Source organism: Carettochelys insculpta, chromosome 27 (assembly GCF_033958435.1).
Source record: "Carettochelys insculpta isolate YL-2023 chromosome 27, ASM3395843v1, whole genome shotgun sequence".
Lineage (NCBI taxonomy): Eukaryota > Metazoa > Chordata > Testudines > Carettochelyidae > Carettochelys > Carettochelys insculpta.
The window spans coordinates 11,761,202-11,778,766 of record NC_134163.1 but is presented as its reverse complement, the minus strand read 5'-3'; the positions used below and the strand labels follow the sequence as shown (position 1 = coordinate 11,778,766).

The 17,565-nt window shown below is 59.4% G+C and overlaps 1 protein-coding gene across 3 annotated transcripts in view; it reads left to right on the top strand.

Moving 5' to 3' along the window:
- Window positions 1-8,853, top strand: part of POLRMT (RNA polymerase mitochondrial) — a 33,215-nt gene extending 24,362 nt beyond the window's left edge. For 2 of the 3 annotated variants that reach the window (XM_074978508.1, XM_074978509.1), the window contains 8 exons: window positions 259-345; window positions 858-971; window positions 2,422-2,474; window positions 3,074-3,172; window positions 3,820-3,892; window positions 4,497-4,588; window positions 5,201-5,274; window positions 7,884-8,853. In XM_074978508.1, coding sequence (XP_074834609.1) covers window positions 259-345; window positions 858-971; window positions 2,422-2,474; window positions 3,074-3,172; window positions 3,820-3,892; window positions 4,497-4,588; window positions 5,201-5,274; window positions 7,884-7,933 — 642 coding nt within the window. In that variant the 3' untranslated portion in view covers window positions 7,934-8,853. Of the gene's footprint in view, window positions 1-258; window positions 346-857; window positions 972-2,421; window positions 2,475-3,073; window positions 3,173-3,819; window positions 3,893-4,496; window positions 4,589-5,200; window positions 5,275-7,883 lie in introns of those variants that run through there. The other variant, XR_012642664.1, reaches the window with a different exon arrangement.
- The last annotated feature ends 8,712 nt before the right edge of the window (window positions 8,854-17,565 follow it).

Sequence of the window (17,565 nt, the reverse complement as noted above, 5' to 3'; positions counted from 1 at the left end):
CTCTCTGTGCAGCTGTCTCCCCCGTGCAGCAGCTAGATTGAGGTTCAGGTTCCTTCCCCCACTTCTGACGCACAGCAAGACCTTGAATCTTGGCTGGCCCCGGCGCTGTGAGGCAGTAACACTGGAGGGGAGGGAGAAGCATCATTATTAGCTCATCCCAGCTGTGGTTTTGCGGGGGGGGACAAGTCGGGGTAGCTTCATCGCGGGGGCTCCCGCCCATCCCAGTGGAGCCCCTCATCCTACCTCTCACCCACCCAGGAGTACGTCTGGGAGGCGTCGCATTACCTTGTCCAGCAGGTGTTCAACAGCCTCAAGGAGATGTTCTCAGGGACTCGAGAGATCCAGGTAAGGTCCCGGCTGCTTATCTCTCTGTCCTTGTGGTTTTCCCCCTCGCCACCTCCCCTCCAGGCTTCCCTGTACCTAACACAGTGCGACAGCGCTCCTGGCGTCTGCTTCCGGGCGTTCGCTGAGCTGGGGAAGGGGCAGTAGGGGGAGGTTGGCAATCCAGTGTCTCCTCTCTTCACCCCCAGGAGTGCAGCGCAATCTCGAATGCCAGCCTGGCTCAGGCAGTGAATCGGGGCTGCTGGATCTGACATCTCAAACAGCAGGTCCCGGTGGGATCCTAGCCCCACAGGGAGAATTCCTGCCCCCCGCCCAGGTGGAATGAATCCCCTGGGGAACAGGCTCAGACTCCCTCTGTGAGACCCAGTGTGTGTAGTGTCATCCTGGGTGGGCCCAGAGCTGCCTTCAGCAGGGGGGGATGTTACAGCGTGAATCTGGCCTTCAAAACCTCCCAGGGGCTCTGGCCATTGAGTGTCTTCCCCGTGGAAGCCGTTAACTCCCGGCTGTCCCCGCAGAGCTGGCTGACGCAGAGCGCCCGCCTCATCGCCAAGTCCGGGAACACGGTGGAGTGGGTCACGCCGCTGGGCCTCCCCATCGTGCAGCCGTACCATCGGGCCAAGTCCACCGTGGTGAGGGCCTCGCCGGGCAGAGACGGCAGGGAGCGGGGCTGTGAGCTGGGATGAGGCGAAGCTAGATAACTCCCTGCCAACTGCCGCTCGGACCGAGGGCGTCGGGGCAGCGCGGCCGTGTGGGGAGAGCCTTGCTGTGCCTGTGTGCACACGACACTGGGGCGTCTCCAGCCAGGGCAGAGCGTGCACCGTGGTGGGTCGACTCCAGCCTGCGGGGGTGCCGAGTTTGCATGTCACGCACGCCTGTCATGCAGGGAAGGCTGCAGTCGGTGGGTGGGAGAGCTTGTGACGGATGCTGGTGGTATCCGGCCCCCTGCTTCCTGCTGATTCACTGGTGTAATTAACCCCTCCTCGCCAGAACTCGGGGAGGTGAGCCCAGCGTGGGGCAGGGGAACAGGATGAGAAATGCTTCCTCAAGTGCCGTGTGACTCTCTCCCGTCCCTCCCCCTGTCCCACGCTCCTTTGACTGGCTCCTGGATTCGCTTCCCCTCCTCCCAGTCAGTCTAATGACCTGCAGGAGCTGGGGGCTAATTCGGCTGCGGAGGTTCCCTGAGCAGGTGTGGGGGGGCTTTCACGAGCAAGGACGTGCAGGGATGAGTCAGCGTTGGGAGGCAAGAGCGCAGCTGGCTGAAGAGTGAGTCAGTGGATGGAAGCCAGGATGGTATTTAAGAGTCCCAGAGCCGGCGAGGAACCAGAGCTCGCTGAAAGGCTCAGTGATGAGGCCTCTCCTGGGCACGGGTGCGGGCAGTTTTTCTGCACCTCGGCAGGGACCCAGATTCCTGCTTTCTCAGCTGCACCTGGAATCTGCCCTGGCACACGGCATCCCAGCCATGATGGGGCAGTCAGGATGGCTTGCCGGTCTCCAAGCCGCTGATGTCGTTAGCTCCTTTCCCAGTGCTCCTGGAGAGCAAAGGGCTGTTAAAGCCAGGGACTATGGGAGCCGGTGAGCTTGGACGCTGGCTGTCTCCCTGGAGATACGCCAGCTGGCAGAGATGGAAAAAGGGCCCAAAAAGTAACTTGAGTAAATGTGCAGTTGCTTGGGAGGGGCAGAGATGTGCTTAAGTACAAGGCACCAGTGTCTCTCTGGAAAGCTAGCAAGTAAACGTCCCCGTGTGCGCACATCACATCGAGATTGTACTCAAGTACCCAGCGGGGTGAAAGCGGCTGCACTTTTACTCAAGTAACTTTTTAGGTGCTTTCCCCACCTCTGCTGACCTTTAGGACAAAAGGCTCCTGCCTGCTTCCGAAGGCCCAGGCTGGCTGTGGGCTCCCAGCCCTGGGAGCTGACCTGGCCAGCCTGGGTGCTTGGCTCTGCCCTACACATGCTGCAGACCTCTGTTGGTGTGAGCCACTCTCTGAGAAGGGATCTAGGGCTGCGCCCCATAAGTGAGACTCTCAGGGGCGGGGGCGATTGTCTCTCTCTGTGGCTCAGTTCACTCTCTCTCTCTAGCTCAACAGCACCATGCAAAGCTTGAACCTGAATGTGCGCTTTGATGCCAACCAGTAAGTACCAGCCTGGGGCAGGCTCTGAGTCCTGTTCCCCTCGGCCTGGGTGACCCAGCGCCTCTGGAGCTGGGGATCCCTCGCCTCCAGGCCCTTTGGAGACACGACCCGCCCTGCAGTGGCGCGGGGCCGAGGAGCCCCCAGAGGGGCGACGGGCACTGCTGCTGGCGTTCACGTGCACCTGCTTCCCTTACCTTGGGCTGCCCAGTGTGGCGCCCAGCAGGAGTACAGGGCGGTGGGGGGGGAGTCGGGAGGGAATCCGGCCTCGTGGGTGGGCAGCGCTGGGGTGGGCAGGGCCGTAGCACCTGGGGTGGGATTCCTGAGCTCCTGCCGCCTGCTCCCTCATGTCCAAGGAGCAATGAGGTGAAGCTGGGGACGGAGCAGCTCCATCACTCTGACTGCAGCCCAGGTTCTGGTCCCATCCCCGCTTAGCCCACTAGTTCCAGTTCCTTCAGTGGTGCAGCCCAGGCTGGCCGTACCCCGGCAGCAGATCCTGGGCTCTTGGCCTCCCCGCTCTCTCCCCCAGCCCCGGGCAAGCTCAGCGCTCCCTGGCCGTGCCGGGCAGCTGGGATGTCTGACTGCTCCCTGCGCCGCTGCAGGAAACCTGACACGATGAAACAGAAAAACGCCTTCCCACCCAATTTCATCCACTCGCTGGACTCCACGCACATGATGCTGACAGCACTACACTGCTTCAGGTAGGGGGTCCTGGGCCAGCCACCTCCTAGCCACTGCCTGGGTGACTCTGCCCTGCTCCCCAAACTCAGAGTGGGGAAGGAGAGCTGCCAGGGTTCCCTCTCATTTTTTCCATCTGGGGCGGGATAAATTTTGTAATGTGCACCAAAGCATATGGGGCTGTGCACCACCCGTAGAGAAGCGCGCTGTGGGCGCTGTGCTAATCAGCCGGGCGACGCCTGCATCTCTCCAGGGTGGCTGCCCAAGTGCCCAGCTTACAGGGAATGCTGCGGGGGGCGCAGATGGCGGGGTCATCAGAAGGCCTCTTACTCGCGGCCTCCTCAGAGAGACAGACCCGAGAGCAGGAGGGAAGAGTATTTCAGAGCCAGGATGCCGACGGCTGGTGGGCAGGAAGGGGTTAGGGCTGGCTGGGGTGAGTCATGGAGCTGCTCTTGGACTGGTGGAGGCAAATCCACTGGGTTGAGCAGCCCCTGCCCTGCGGGGGTCTGGCCTGGCTCCTACAGCTGCCACCCTGTGTGCCTGTAATTAAGGACATGCCACGCCCAGGGCACTAAGGATGGCGGCTCCCAGTTCGGCCCCTGCGCTGTCCTCAGAGAAGAGGGGGGTCTCCGTGGGCACCACGTGACCCAGCTGCTCTGCTGCCTTCCAGGCGGGGTGTGACATTCGTCTCCGTCCACGACTGCTACTGGACCCACGCGCTCACCGTGGACGTCATGAACCAGGTAGAGACCAGCCTCCCCGACCTTGGGGCAGAGCCACTGTCCCAGGACCTGGGCAGGGGTGTGTGGCCCGTGGTCACGGCTCTGGGGAGCATCTGCTCCCCACATCCCAGTTAGTGGCTCTCCTTTTCCTCCATGCCCTGTCGTCTGGCTGTCCGCGGCCAAGCAGTGCGCCCTGCCACGTGTACCATGCCAAGGGCTCAGCTGTGGGTCGCGTGTCCCTGTGGCACTGCTTAGCCCCTCCTGGTCATTGGGAATCCATCCAGAAGGGGCCACACAGGCTGGGCCGGCAGGAGGCAGCTGAGGTCCTGGGTTTAGCCTCACAAGGTGCAGGTGGGCACTTGACAATCTCCTCAGTCCCTGGCCACATCCTCCTGCTCTGCCAGCCCTGGGCTCCTGTGCACTCAGCTCAGCCAGGGCCCCTTGCTGTAATGCCCAGCCCCTCCTGGGGGGCTAGCCCTGCGCCCCACCTTGTTCTCACAGTGCACTGCAGGTGTATCTGACTGTCAGGCCCATGGGAGATGGTCTCTGGAGAGAGAGAGAGAGTGTGTGTGTGTGTGTGTTATATTCCGCTGACTCGTGACTGCCCTCCCCCGTGCTCTGCCAGGTGTGTCGAGAGCAGTTTGTGGAGTTGCACAGCCAGCCCATCCTCCAGGATCTGTCCAAGTTCATGCTGCAGAAGTATTGCACTAACTCTCTGTAAGTGCCAGGAACACCCGCCCTCGCTGGAGCGCCTTCTGGGGGCCGCCTGCCTCTTGTCCTTTTGCACACTGGAAGTTACGCAGCCCTGCAGTTGAACCCGTGCGTGAACCTTCCCCCTGCTGCCTCTGGGCTGCTCTAGGACGTGCGCAGCAGTGGAGAGCTAGGTTCGGGCTGGGGAAAGCTGGGTGCCGTCCTTTGCTCTGCCCCACACTCCCTGTGTGGCCTTGGCCAAGTCATTCCATCTCCTGGGGCTTCAGCTCCCCACCTGCAAGCTGGGGTGAGCTCAGTCCCCTGCCTCCCAGAGGCTTTGTGCGGAGAGATTCTATGAAGAGGGTCCTGTGCTCTGATCAGATGGAGACGGAGACGCTGGGGTAGCCTGGGCCCCAGGAAGCTGCTCATGTAGTCACAGAGGGAGAATCTTATCTTGAAGCCAATCCAGTGGTTCCTTTGGACCCAGTCAGTTGGGAGGTGCATCTTCGACCCGTGTGCCCACAAGCTGCCGCCAGAGCTGTGTGATGCCAGTTCCAGGGTGGGAGGGCTCAGCGGGGAGCAGAAGGGGTTTGTGTTCCTGTTTAACACCCCTTCGTGTCCTGGCTTTGTTGAACCCAGGGCTGAGTGGAGGGAGAAGTCGTCCCACGAGCACAAGAAGCTGAAGGAGCTGCTCTCCCAGGTTCCCGAGACAGGTATTGTTGTTCTCCACTGTGGTTGTTACGGGAAGGCCCACGCGCCACCCGCAAATGCCAGGCGCGTGACAAGCGCTGGCCTCTGCCGCTCGTTCCCAGGGGCAGCCCCAGCTGGGAGCCCTCCGATTTGTGCGAATGGGCTGAACTGGCACCCTGCCCCCCACCCGGGCAGTAGCCATGTCCAGATGGCCAGTGTCCCTGAGTTCTTCCTGCGGTGAGCAGGAGGAACTCACAGGACGGGGCCCTGCACTGTGCTCCGGGCCTGAAAGAGACCGAGGCCCAGCCTGCTCCTAAAGATACGTTGACCTACCTGCAGTGCTGGAGAGATGGTGTTAGTAAGCCCCAGTGCTGGCACAGCGAGAGCCACACAAGAATTCTGTCCACCAGCTCCTGCCTCCCGGGGTGGAGTAACCCCTTCTCTTGACAGAGTGAACGTCGTCCTGCGGCAGAGCTGCTGCAATGCCTCAGTAGTGCTAGTCGTGGAGATGCACCTTAGCCTCCCGGGGAGCCAGTGTGATCCCCAGGGATCTGCCTTGCACTGCTGGGAAACCTGGCCGAGTGTCAGTCTTCCCTGCGCCTGGCTGCCAGTCCTGCCCACCCCAGCAGGTTCCTTCCCGTCCCGGGGTGGAGAGGACGCACAGCTGGCTGCCCTGTGAGTGTGTCAGGCGTGAACCTTACCCTTGGCGGTGTCCTGCTGTGGCTGGTAGTGCTGGTGTCTGAGCCAAGCAGCAGGTCAGCTCTGCACCCCGCCTCCCTGCCAGTGGTGGGCCTTTGCTCCTCTCCTGGACAGGGCGCGAAGGCTGATGCTGTGGTTGAGGCACTGGACTGGGTCTCAGGAGCTCTGGGCTCCATTCTTGACTCTGCCACACACTCCCTGTGTGACCCCGGGCAAGTCACCTCATCTCGGGGCGGCTGTTGCCCCTCTGAAATGGACATGGTACCCACAGCATTTCAGAGGTCGGGGGAAAGGCTGGCACATATTTGGGACCACCACAGCAGTGGGGTCAGGGGAGCAGATGGATGGGTTCCCTCTGACATATTAGTCATGTGTAAAGCTTTGGGGTTCCCCTAAAGCCAGGACAGGGATTTCCTATTGTACATTTTCCAGCTCTCTGTCCAGTGTAGATTTAAACACCCCCAGCAGTGAGACAGACCCCTGCCCTGGCCCTTGAGAGCTAATCCCACAGACTGGTACATTTCAAGGTATTTCCTGAAACACCATGTCCCTTCCCTGAATCCCCCCGCTTTTCCTGTGCCGAGCTAAGGGATCGCTCTCCTTTGCCGGGGTGTACATCTCCAGGTAGTTCTCAGTTGCGGTATTCCTCTTCCCTCCGCTCACCCCGGCACAGTTTAGCTCATTGAATCTCTCCCTGTAAGCCAGGCTCCCCCGTGTGCTGATACGTCTTGTTCTTCTTCTCCAAACACTCTTGTATTTCCCAGTGTGCTCCCATTAAAGAGACATGGTACAAGGGATAGAAGTTAGATACGTGGGCCAGTGATCACCAAGAGGCGGTTATGTGCACACAGTGGCAGTAAAGCAATTAGTTTAGCTCCATTCATTCCTAGACTGCATTTCATCTGGGTCACATGCATCTGTCTACGTTTTCCAAGTCTCGCAGCCGAAGGCTGGAAAGGCACTGTTACAGCTGGCTGTTACCCAGCTGCCCTCCCCTGCCCCAGAGGTGGCCACATTTCAGTGGCGGGTGAAGCCTTCCTTTTGGGGTGACTCTGCAAGCATCAGACGTTTTTGAGGGAGCTCTGGTGTTTGGGCGGGTCTGGTTTTTGTTGCATGCGAGGCAGACATACTGCTGCAGTTGTCAGGTGTCCTGATAGCTGAGATACTGCCGTCTGGCAGTGCGGCATGGGAGTCCCTGCTCCACCTGGGTAGGACATAACCAACGCCCCTGCTAATTTTTTCCATCCATGGACAGAATAAATTTTGTTGTGTGCACTGAGGCATGTGTAAATGTGCACCACCCATAGACTCATGCGCTGCTTCCTGTGGGCGCTCTGCTAATCAGCTGAGCGGCACCTGAATCTCTTCCGGGTGACTGCCCCAAGCGGCTTTGGGCTCCCAGCCTGCCATCCTGTTTGCCTTGTGAGCCCAGGCCTGGCAGGGAACAGAACCGAAGAGTCTGGCAGAGACAATCAGAGGCCATCAAGCAAACACCCTTCTCCTGGCCCACTGTCCATCCCTCTCTGTTCTTCTGCTCAGCCTGGTGCGTGCTAAGCTAGATGGGTCCCTGGTAACTGATGTCCTGGGGAGTGTCTCCTGGCTCCTAGCCCCCCGATTAGCCTTCTGTGCCAGGAAGGCGTCAGTGCAGGCAGGGTTCTCTTGGCAGCATGAGCCATCTGGTGGGTCAGGCTGATACCAGCAGGGTCAAAGGGGCTGCTGTACCTTTCATACTGCTCCAAGGCTGCTCTCCCCGCACTGGAGCGAGTGGGATCATCCTGCATTTGGGGGGGATGGGGCGTCTGTCCGCAGAGGAGCACTCCTGTGCCCAGCCCATATCTTGTGGTTGAGCTAGGACGTGTTGTTGAAGCTGAGGTGCCCCCAGTTTCTGAGCGTGCAGCCCCTGCTCTGACTCTGACTCCCTCTTCCCCTCCAGGCGACTTTGACCTGCAGAAGGTGAAGGAATCGACGTACTTCTTCAGCTGAAAAGGAGCCGGGCGAGGCCCAGGACTGTCCATCACTGGCTGATTGGACCTAGAGGCGCCGGCCAGCCAAATCCAGGAGGGGACTTGGCTCCCAGCACCCTCTGCAGAGATCCAGCAGGGACTGCGTCCAGAACCTTGTCTGGGGCACAGCAGAGAGCCGGCCCAGCGAGATCCCCCAGGCACTGGATCAGCCTCTCGGCTTCGCACGAGGACGCTGCCTTCAGAGCAGGAGCATGCGGCTATGCCAAGGGACAGGGTCCCTGCATTCCCGTGTGCCAGAGGGGGTGGCGCTGCCTTGGGAGTGGCTCGCCATCCCGACTCCCCCGCTCCTCCCTCCGGGCCGAGGGTCCTTGAGCTGCTGTTTTCCCCTGGCAATGGGCTCGGTGGTGCTGACCCAGGGACGAGGCTGGGCTCCACTGGGGACGTGTCGGCTGTGAGCTCAGCCTCTCACCCAGCCAGGTCTCAGCAAGGGCCTCGTTTGCTGCTGGTTACTTGGGTACTGTAGGCCAGTCGACCTGGCCTCTCCCCCTTTCACTAGCCCCCATCCCTGTCCCAGGCGTCCAGGGGGAGATCCTGCAGGTGGATCCCTCCAGTCCTGCTTTGGACACCAGCCAGATCACCCCACCCCTGCCAGGCTGCAGTGCTGGTGCCCTGCAGGGTCTAAGATCCCAGCGAGACGCCCCCCTTCACTGGGCCTGTGCTAGTAGCTATAACATTGGCCTCGCCGAGCGAGATGCTGTTGCTACTGTACCTCACAGGAGCCACCTGAGTCCCCCTCTCTGCCCGCACCCCGGACTCCTTTTGCCTGTTTCCCAGCGGTGTCTCGGTTTCGGGGACGCCGGCAGTTCGGCTGCGTGGGCTCTGCTGGGTGGGCGTGGAACCAGAGCGGGGTGTGACGCAATGAACATTAAAGCCTTTTGAAACATCCCTGGGGGGGGCTGCTCTGTGAGCCCGGGACCCTGCTCTGCTCAGGTGGCAGGTACGTGGGCTGTAGGGGTGAATCTGACCTTTGGGCCTGGTTCTCAGTTACATCCAGGACTTTCGCCTCCCCGGCCTGCAGCACCAGGGGGCCTTAAATGTGTAATGTGCACCTGCAGCCTGAGGGCCTTTAGACTCACTGAGATTAAGGCCTGTTACCTCCAGCAGGACAAAGGGGGTGGGGCATCCGTTCAGCACAAACCGAAGGAGAAAGCACCGTTTCCTCCAGCACCTGACTTCCTCGGAGGTCTCCCAGCCAGTTCCCTCACCGCCCCCGTCCTGCGGAGGCTGAGCTCTCGGCTGCGCCGCACCAGCTCTCCCGTCTCTACCAGTGACGTTCAGCATAGCCCTAATCTTCTCTCCTCCCTCTGCCAGGCGCGCCCGTCTCTTGGCTCTCTTGCCGGCAGCTCGCCGACAGAGCACAAACCTCGCGCCGGGTGCTGGTTCGTTTCTGTCCCTTTGATCACCCTGGAGGTTTTGGTTTGATTTTTCCTTTTCCTCAAAAAGGCACAAAGCACCTGCCATTTCACCCCCTCCGGCTTCCTTTACCAGGGTGCGAGTTTGCCCCTGGAGCTCATAGTGCCACTGGCTCCGTTTCCAGTTGGCCGTAGCTTCTACACAAGTCCTCCCCAGGATCAGACTTGGAGGGAGAGCAAGCCGCTGCGCAGAGACAGTAGGGGAAGGGGATGTCAGCACTCATCCTTCAGGCCTTAGGCCGACCTCTGACGGGGTCAGGAGGAAACTTTTCCTGGGGGAAGAGTTTTCTGTAACTGGCTCCTACACGTGCCAGGTTTCGTTCCTCGTGCTGCTCTTGGCCGTTGTTGGCTTGTTGAGCTCCTGGGCTGATCCCGAGGATGGTTCTCTCTCACGAGCGGCTTGTTAACCCGTGTTTGCTTTGATTTTTACCTTTTTCCCCCCATCCGCATGCAGAATAAATTTTATGTGCCCAGAGGCCTGTGCAGATGTGCACCACCAGCAGAAACACAGTCTGTGGGTGCTCTGCTCATCAGCCGGGCAGCCTCTGCATCTCTCCTGGGCCTCCAGCCAAGAGCTCAGCTTCTGGGAACGCTGGGGTTGACCCCTGCTATGGTGGCTGGGCAGCTTAGAACCCTCACTGTAGGACACGGCTGCTTCCTGCCTGGGGCGAGCAGGGTGCCAGCATGGTGCTTGCAGACGAGAAGCTGCATGGCTGAGCGTCGCTCTGCTCCCCAGCTGCGCGTGGGTCTGGACAGTGAGGTGCATGGAATCAGAGCAGTGGGTGAGAGGGGGCTGTTCGCCTCCTTGTTTCACCAGTGTGCATGAGCTGAGGGGTCGGAGGCTACACGTGCCGGCCCTTGCACCGAAGTGGCGCTCACAAGGCTGGGTGCAATTAGGGTTCGCGGGGCCAGGGAGGAGGATGCCTGAGGACAGGAAGGGAGAAAAGAGCTGGAGGGTGGTTGTGGGGCCTGTCTGTTCTGTGAAGACAGGTTAATGCCTTGGGTGGAGGAATTGGTCCTCACCTGCAGCGGCTGTGACTGGGGGTATCTCTCACAAGGGGGTTTCTGCATCCGGCAGTCTGTCATCACCAGTGAGTGGGCACCATCAGGGCTGGGATCGATCCCCCTCCTCTGCCCGAGGGCTGTGGTTGTGGGAGGCTGAGAGTATCCCTGCTGGGGCAGCTGTGGCCACCATGCGATGCTGCTTTCGTGCCCTGGGTTGCAGTGAGCTGGTGGGTGCACTTGGGCACAGGCTGCTTGGAGACCCACAGCACGTAGGCTAGCTTGGTCTGCAGACTCGTTGCACCAGTGTTCCCTGTAAGCTGAGTGCTTGGCGACCCGCCCAGCTGATTGCCACAGCCGGCAGTGTCTGTTTCTATGGGTGGTGCACATTTACATGTGCCTCAGTGCACAAAACAAAACTTACTCTGCACAGGTGGAAAAAGTTAGAAGGAACATTGCTTGATAGCCCCAGTTGGGAGCGACCAGGGCAAAGCCATGGGAATGGTGGCAGAGAGCAGTACAGAGCAAGGAGAGCCTGGACAGCAGCCAGGGTGGAGGCTTTTTCACCTGTCGCAGCAGCTGCCTCCTTGCTCTTTGCACCAGTGGGAATGGGTCTTGTTCAGCGCTGATCCCAACGCCACACCAGGGGCCCAGGAGGTCAAGTCAGTGACTGTGAAACTCATTGTTCCCTTCCCATCAGCCCTTATAACAGGTCCCTGAGTGGTAACGGCTGCAGGGGACGCTGTCAGCTTTGCAGGAATGGTGCCTCCTTGCTTTTAAATGTATCCCCCTTGAAGGCTCAAAAATACAGGGCTAGAAAATTGCTGCCCCGGCCGGCGTGGCCTGCAGCAGCGTGTGGCCGGGAGGGAAGGCTTGCAGCTCTGATTGCAGGTGCGCTAGGGAGGTTGCTAGGGTTTCGGCAGGTGATGAGCCAGGCCATGGAGGCAGCTGGCACCATGGATGGCCGGGGTCTTGGGCTTATGTCTTTGTTCACAGAACCCCAAGCCTGGTTGTTCTGGAGGCGCTCCTGAGCTGAACCCGGGGAGGCAGCCACAGTGCAGCAGCATCACAAGTAGAGAGGGGGGGAGCAGGCCCTGGGGCAGGTCCCCTTGCTGAGACCCAGATCGCCCACTTGGGGGGCTGGGAAAACCTCCCAGGATCCTGGGCTCCCATGTGCACTGCAGTGAAATTGGGTGAGTCAGCTGGCGCAGGGCAGCTGCAGGGTTTTCATTGCAGTGAGACTCTCGCATGTTGTCTGTGTGCCTCTGTCTCCTGTAACCAATCCTTCCCAGGGCTGAGTGTGCAGTGAGGGCCAGCCCAGCACCGAGATAGACAGTAGGAACAAAGGCCTCTTGCCCGAACTGGGGGTGAGGCTCTGGGTGGCCTTCCAACCCCAGTCTTCACCCTGCCGGGCCCATGGGTCTCCTCTCTGCTCTCCAAGCCAAGGTATTCTCTCTGGTGCCTCCTATCTCTGCCACGACCCCCAAGGGGACAGTCAGGTATGAGCAGGGCAGACGCGTTCCTGAAACGCCCCCCGTCCGTGGGGATGCCCAACCGAAGTGCAGCCTAAATCAGCGTCTTGCAGCAGGCGTTTTGTTGTGGGAATGGAGCTGAAACATGCTTGTCCCACCCTGGTCTTCAGTGTCACCTTCACCTCCTTGCCTGTGCCGGGCTGCGGACAAGGAATCTGGTTTTCCTTCCCCACCCATGGGATTTATGGGGCTCTCTGAGGCACTGTTAAATTACTGTCCCTATTTTAGAAGGCAGCCGGGAGGGGAGAGGGATGAGGGTTTTTAGAGAGGTGATTTTACAACCTTCAGCAACGTACTAATGAAACCGTTTAAAAGCAAAAATTAAACCAAATGGGCAACTCACAGTAAATTCATGGACCAGTTTAACACATTTAACCTTGGCCTCAATCGAGATCATCAGTGGCTTGTGCCTTACAAGGGCAATTCCCCCACCTTCGGTACTTGCAGGAATGAGATGTATGCAACTTAATTTGTCTCATTAACTGGTCCTGCTTGTGATGGGTCATTCTGCCCTGCCCTGCTCCCTGCTCTACAAACCCTGCAGTCTGGTTTGCTGCTCCATTTCTGTCTGATGAAGTGGGTTTTACCCCTGAAATCTGGTGACCTAAGAAATGTGTTAGTCTAAATAATTAAACATGGAGATACACATCTCACAGAGCTCAAAGGGACCTTGGGAGGTCATTGAATCCAGTCCCCTGCCCTCTTGGCAGGATCAAGCACCCTCCCTGACAGATTTTTTTTTCTAAACCTATTTGCCCTTTACCCCTAAATGTCCTCCTCAAGGAGTGAGCTCACAACCCTGGATTTAGCAGGCCAGTTCTCAAACCACTGAGCTATAAGGTGCCAGGGACAGCTTGTTAACAGTAAATTCAGAAACTGACTGAACGTACCTAGGTTGGCCAATGCCTGTTAAATAGCTTCATTGCCGCATGAATGGCTCTTTCGCAGGCTCAGTGATTTGCTAATATAGGGGGCAGTGACTCCTGGCACAGGTGCCAAAAGGGGCTCGTGAGTTGATTTTTCACTGGCCCCGCTCCTCTGCCCCCCATACAGCAAGGTGCTTGCTCACAGCCATGCTGGCAGCAGATTAACAAAAGTCCAGCTAGTTCTGCCAACTCCCACCCGCGCGGGAAAGCTCAGCCTCTTCATTTATTTATGAATGAACTGTTGTAAGTAGGACTATTAGTGACTTTAGAAAGTATCGCTGGCACTCAGCTGGTCCATAGAAGCCGAAAGGGCAAATTTCAGCCCCCGCCTGGGAAAGGCAGCGGACCCCCTATGCTTACAGGTCAGGGAGGCTTTTTCACTTTCAGGTTGAGTAGATCCTCTCAAGAGGAATCAGAGCCACAGACCAAGGTCAAGAAGAGTGGTTGGATGCACATTAAGACTCAATGTTGCCCCTGATGTTATGGTACCATGAGCATCTGCATGGGCTGCATGTGGGTGAGGATGACCCCCGCTCATCACTGTCAGCCCTTGCCACACAGGGCGGAATCACTGTCTCTGTCTTACACAGTGGGGAAACTGAGGCACAAAGCGGCGCAGTGACTTGCCGGAGGAGTCAGTATTAGAGCGGGGAATTGACACTGGCTCCTCTGACTGCTGGCTCGGTGCGTCACCCCCTCCCCTGCCTCTCAGTAGCTGCCTTTTGAAGCAGATTGTTCTAGCTGCAGACGCCAGCTGGGCCCTGCCAGTGCAGCTGTGGGGCAGGCGTGTTCCGCTTCTAAGCTGCGCTGCCAGGAGGTCGTTGGGCGCAGGGCCGGGGGGGGGGGGGGGTGTACGGCTGGCGGCGAATCCAGCTGGCTAGGAGGTGAGGGCGGAGGGTCAGCCGGTGCCAGGCGTGTCGCTTTTCTGGCAGCAACAGCCGCTGGGGAGGCAAACGCCCCCACTGAAAGCGCTCCTCAGCTGGTACCTGTGACTCACCTAGCCACCACGCGCTGCAGCTCAATGCCACTGAGTCACGCTTTCCGGGCCACGCTGCGGGTGACTCCCGGTCCGTAGCAATCAGCTCTTGGTGCCAGGCGTGATCAGGCCGCAAGGAATCTTTTCTCCCACCCGCCCCGTCTCCTGTGGCCTTCATTGCACTAACTTGTGCACAGCCTGATCAACAACCGTCCACCACACAAGGTGTTTGGGGGTGGGGTTCTGTTGCTCTCCATTGCAGATACTTTTTGCACTGTGCTGGTAGCATCAACAGCCCTTAAAGGGGGTGGGAAAAGCCTGCTGTGACCGCCCTCGCCCCACGTCCTGAGAGTGTCCTCAGCTGGCATGGAACAAGTGTTAAAGCACAGCTTGGCCCTACTCACAGTTCCTGGTATGGGGATATATTGGGGACATGGGCACAGTGCCTTGGACTGTACTATGCTCTGTCCCCCAGAGGACCATGGGTGGCCAATTACAAATTGGAGCAGCCCCAAGGCTGCTCTAGCTTACACCAGAAGTTGGCTAGCGACTGTCCCAGCTACAGAAGACAGGCAGCACAAAGACAGCTAACTGTCCCCTCCAGCTCCTGTTCAATGACAAGGTTGCTAAGAAGCTGGCCACCGTTGCTCTTAGGCAGCCCTTGGATGGTCAGATCTCAGCATGATATGGCAGGAGCCTTTCCAGAGCAGAGCCAGTGCCAGCGGAGGCAGCTTGTTTGCTCAGGATGCGGTGAAGTGCCCTGAATAACTGAAACAAAGCTGCACTTGCCGAAAACTGCACCCAGCCCATTCCGGGATGCATTAGTCTGGCTGAGCTCGGTCTAATGGCCGGTCGCTCACAGGGGCGCCCTTGTTCATTAGCGCTCACATGAATGGGCTTGTTCTTCCCGCCTCAGGCTGCCAGCAAGTGTCAGCTTTGGGATTCTGATGCTCCTGCAGTTTGTTCCTCTCAGTAACGAGCTCCCTGCCTCATGGGAGGCAAATGGCATGGGCCTGGGGGACAAGTCCAGTGTGGGGGTGGCTGGAAGTGCTCCCCTTTCATGCCGTTGCAGAACAAAATTTCAGCATTCCTTACAGCAGGCGCCCCCCCCCCCCCGCTCTTTGGCAATCCTGGGGGTGCCGAATGCCCAGTTACATCTGTAAGGGTGGGCACCAAAAGTGTTAGTGGGGGTGGGGGGGGGTGGGGCGGCGTCAAAGCCCAGGCTTTGGGGGAGGGGGTGGGGTGGGCAGCGGCACCCCAGCACGGCTTGTGGCCAGGGCTCCTTCTACTGGTTTCCATCCATGGGTGGAATAAATTTTGTTCTGTGCACCGAGGCATGTGCAGAGGTGCAGCACCCATAGAAACACACGTTGCTGGCTGCAGGGGGGGGGGGGGGGGCTGCTAATCAGTTGGGTGGAGCCTGACTCTCTCCTGGGTGGCTGACCAAGCACTCAGCTTATTGGGCACACCGCTGCTTATGGCCAGGCTGCAGCTTAGAGGTGGGCAGTTCCCAGAGCTAGCCGCAAGCCTAACCTGGCTAGGCCACTCAAGTGAGTTTGACAGGGGTTGCTGGCAGGGGTTGGGGGCCGGGGGGTGGGGGTGTGGGGGGGAGTTGTTTTGCCCTAACCAAGTTCACCGCAATTTCTGTTCAGCGGCAGGGCTGGGGTGGGCTCAGGCCCAGGGGAGGGCGCAGAGTTCATGTGAGGTGATGGCTGGAAGGGACGTGCTCATACAAGCCTCACCCGGGGTGAGCACAGTGCAGGTGACCTGAGTAAGAGCCTTTTCACCGCTGCCATTGGGGTGAAATAAGGTGGCTGCCGGCTGTGGCAGGTGCTGGCGAGGGGGGGAGGGCATTGGGTGATATATATACGTGATGGCGCGGGCCGAGCAGCCGGCTGTGCTTCCTTGTGGGGTCAGGAGCGGCGCCCTGGCCCCTGGGAGGATGGTGCTGCATGAGCAGGGGGATGATGGTCCCCACAGATGATCAGCCAGAATGAACTAGGTGTACCCATGTGATGGCACCGAGCCCACGTACCCAGAGAAAAACCGTCTCCTCACCAGCCTTAGCTGCACGCGCTTGCGTTAGGGGCCAGCGGTCCCAAGGTCCAGCCTGCCTGGGGGAGTTGGGTGTAGGGGAAGGGGTTGTGCTGCTACCGCCTTGCTTGCCTGCCCCATGCAGGGCCTTGCAGCAGGGGTGGTGGTAACATTCAGTGCTGCCCTTGGAGCGACCTTGCAGCTGAGCTGTGTAGCAGGCCGATATTAAACCCCAGAGCTGCATGGATGCGGGAGTGGGGCGTGCAGGGTATCAGAGTATGCAGCGGGTGATTGGCTCTTAATTACCTTCCCTGGCAGCAATAACACACACTGGGTAAAAGGTGGGACGAGCAGAGCCGTGGCGGGAGGGCGGATAAATGAGCCACAAAAGCAAAGGCGGGAGGTTCGGTAACCTCAGAAGCCAGTAGGACCAAGAGCCACGTTAATTCTTTTTCCCCTTCCTCAGGCCAGCGAGTGCAGCTGCGGCTTTTCCCTTTGTTTTTGGTCTGTCCTTCTGGAAGAACCAGATTGAAAAAGCCAGGCAGGGAACTCTACTTATCCAGGGGCTGGGCTGACAGGAGCACAGCATTTCTTACAGGTGTTGGTCGACTGCAACCTGGCTCCTGGCCAGCTCGTTAAATTGCTCCCTGCTGGCTTTTGCTGCAGCTCAGCCAGCGCTTACCAGAGCTGTGTGCCAGGGTGTGTGCCCAGAGGAGGGCTCATGGTGCCAGGCTCCCTGGTGGAGGTGGAGGCATTTGGCCTTGGAGATGTGTGCGTGCGCGCGCGCGCGCAGCGCGCACGCACGCACGCACGCACGCACGCACGCACGCACGCACACACACACACACACACACACACAGAGCCCCTGACCCAGGCAGCCGGGCTCAGTTTGCCTTTGCTAGCAATGCCATGGAAGCTCAACTCCAGCTGGGCTTAGGCACTAGAATGGGCAGGGCCTTACCCTTTGTGGGGGTGACCCTGCAGGGGCTGGGCCAAATGTTATATCGGTTCCAAGGCTGCCAGGAAATGGAAGAGGTGCTGGAATGATTCGGGGGGCGGGGTTGGGAAGCAGCATTCCCTCTATTTAGTGGCCGGCTGGGGCGGAATAAATTTTATGTGCACCAAGGCATGCACGGATGTGCACCACCAACAGAAACACATGTGGGCCGTGGGCGCTCTGCTAATCAGCTGGCTGGCACCTGACGTGCTCCTGGGAAGCTGCCCACGTACATAGCGTGTAGGGCCCAGTGGCGGGATGTGTTGCCATTCCACGCAGGGTTCAGTAAGGCGCAACATTGCCACGCTACAAACAGGTCGTGCACGCCAGGAAAAAAAGGGCCATCCAGAACGACTCAGGGAGTGGGGTGTTTGGGCCTGGGCTATGCAGGAAGGCAGAGAACCATCACATCGGGGGCGGGGGGGGGGCATGAGCCTGGCCCATGTTGCCATGGACTAGTTGGGGGGTTGCCACGCTGGGCAGGTGAGGGCGGGGCCAAAGATTGGCTTGGTCTGGCAAGGCTGCAGAAGGCTGGCGAGAGGCTGCATACACCTGGCTGAGCGATTGGTGCTGGGGCTCCCTTCTGTGCCCCCCCCACCCCACCCCACCCCAATGCTGTCGAGATGAGGTGGCAGCACTGCAAAGCAGTGCGGACGGGCCCAGCAACACCCCCCCCCCACTCACGGGGCAGAGACAGGCTGGGCCTGGCCTC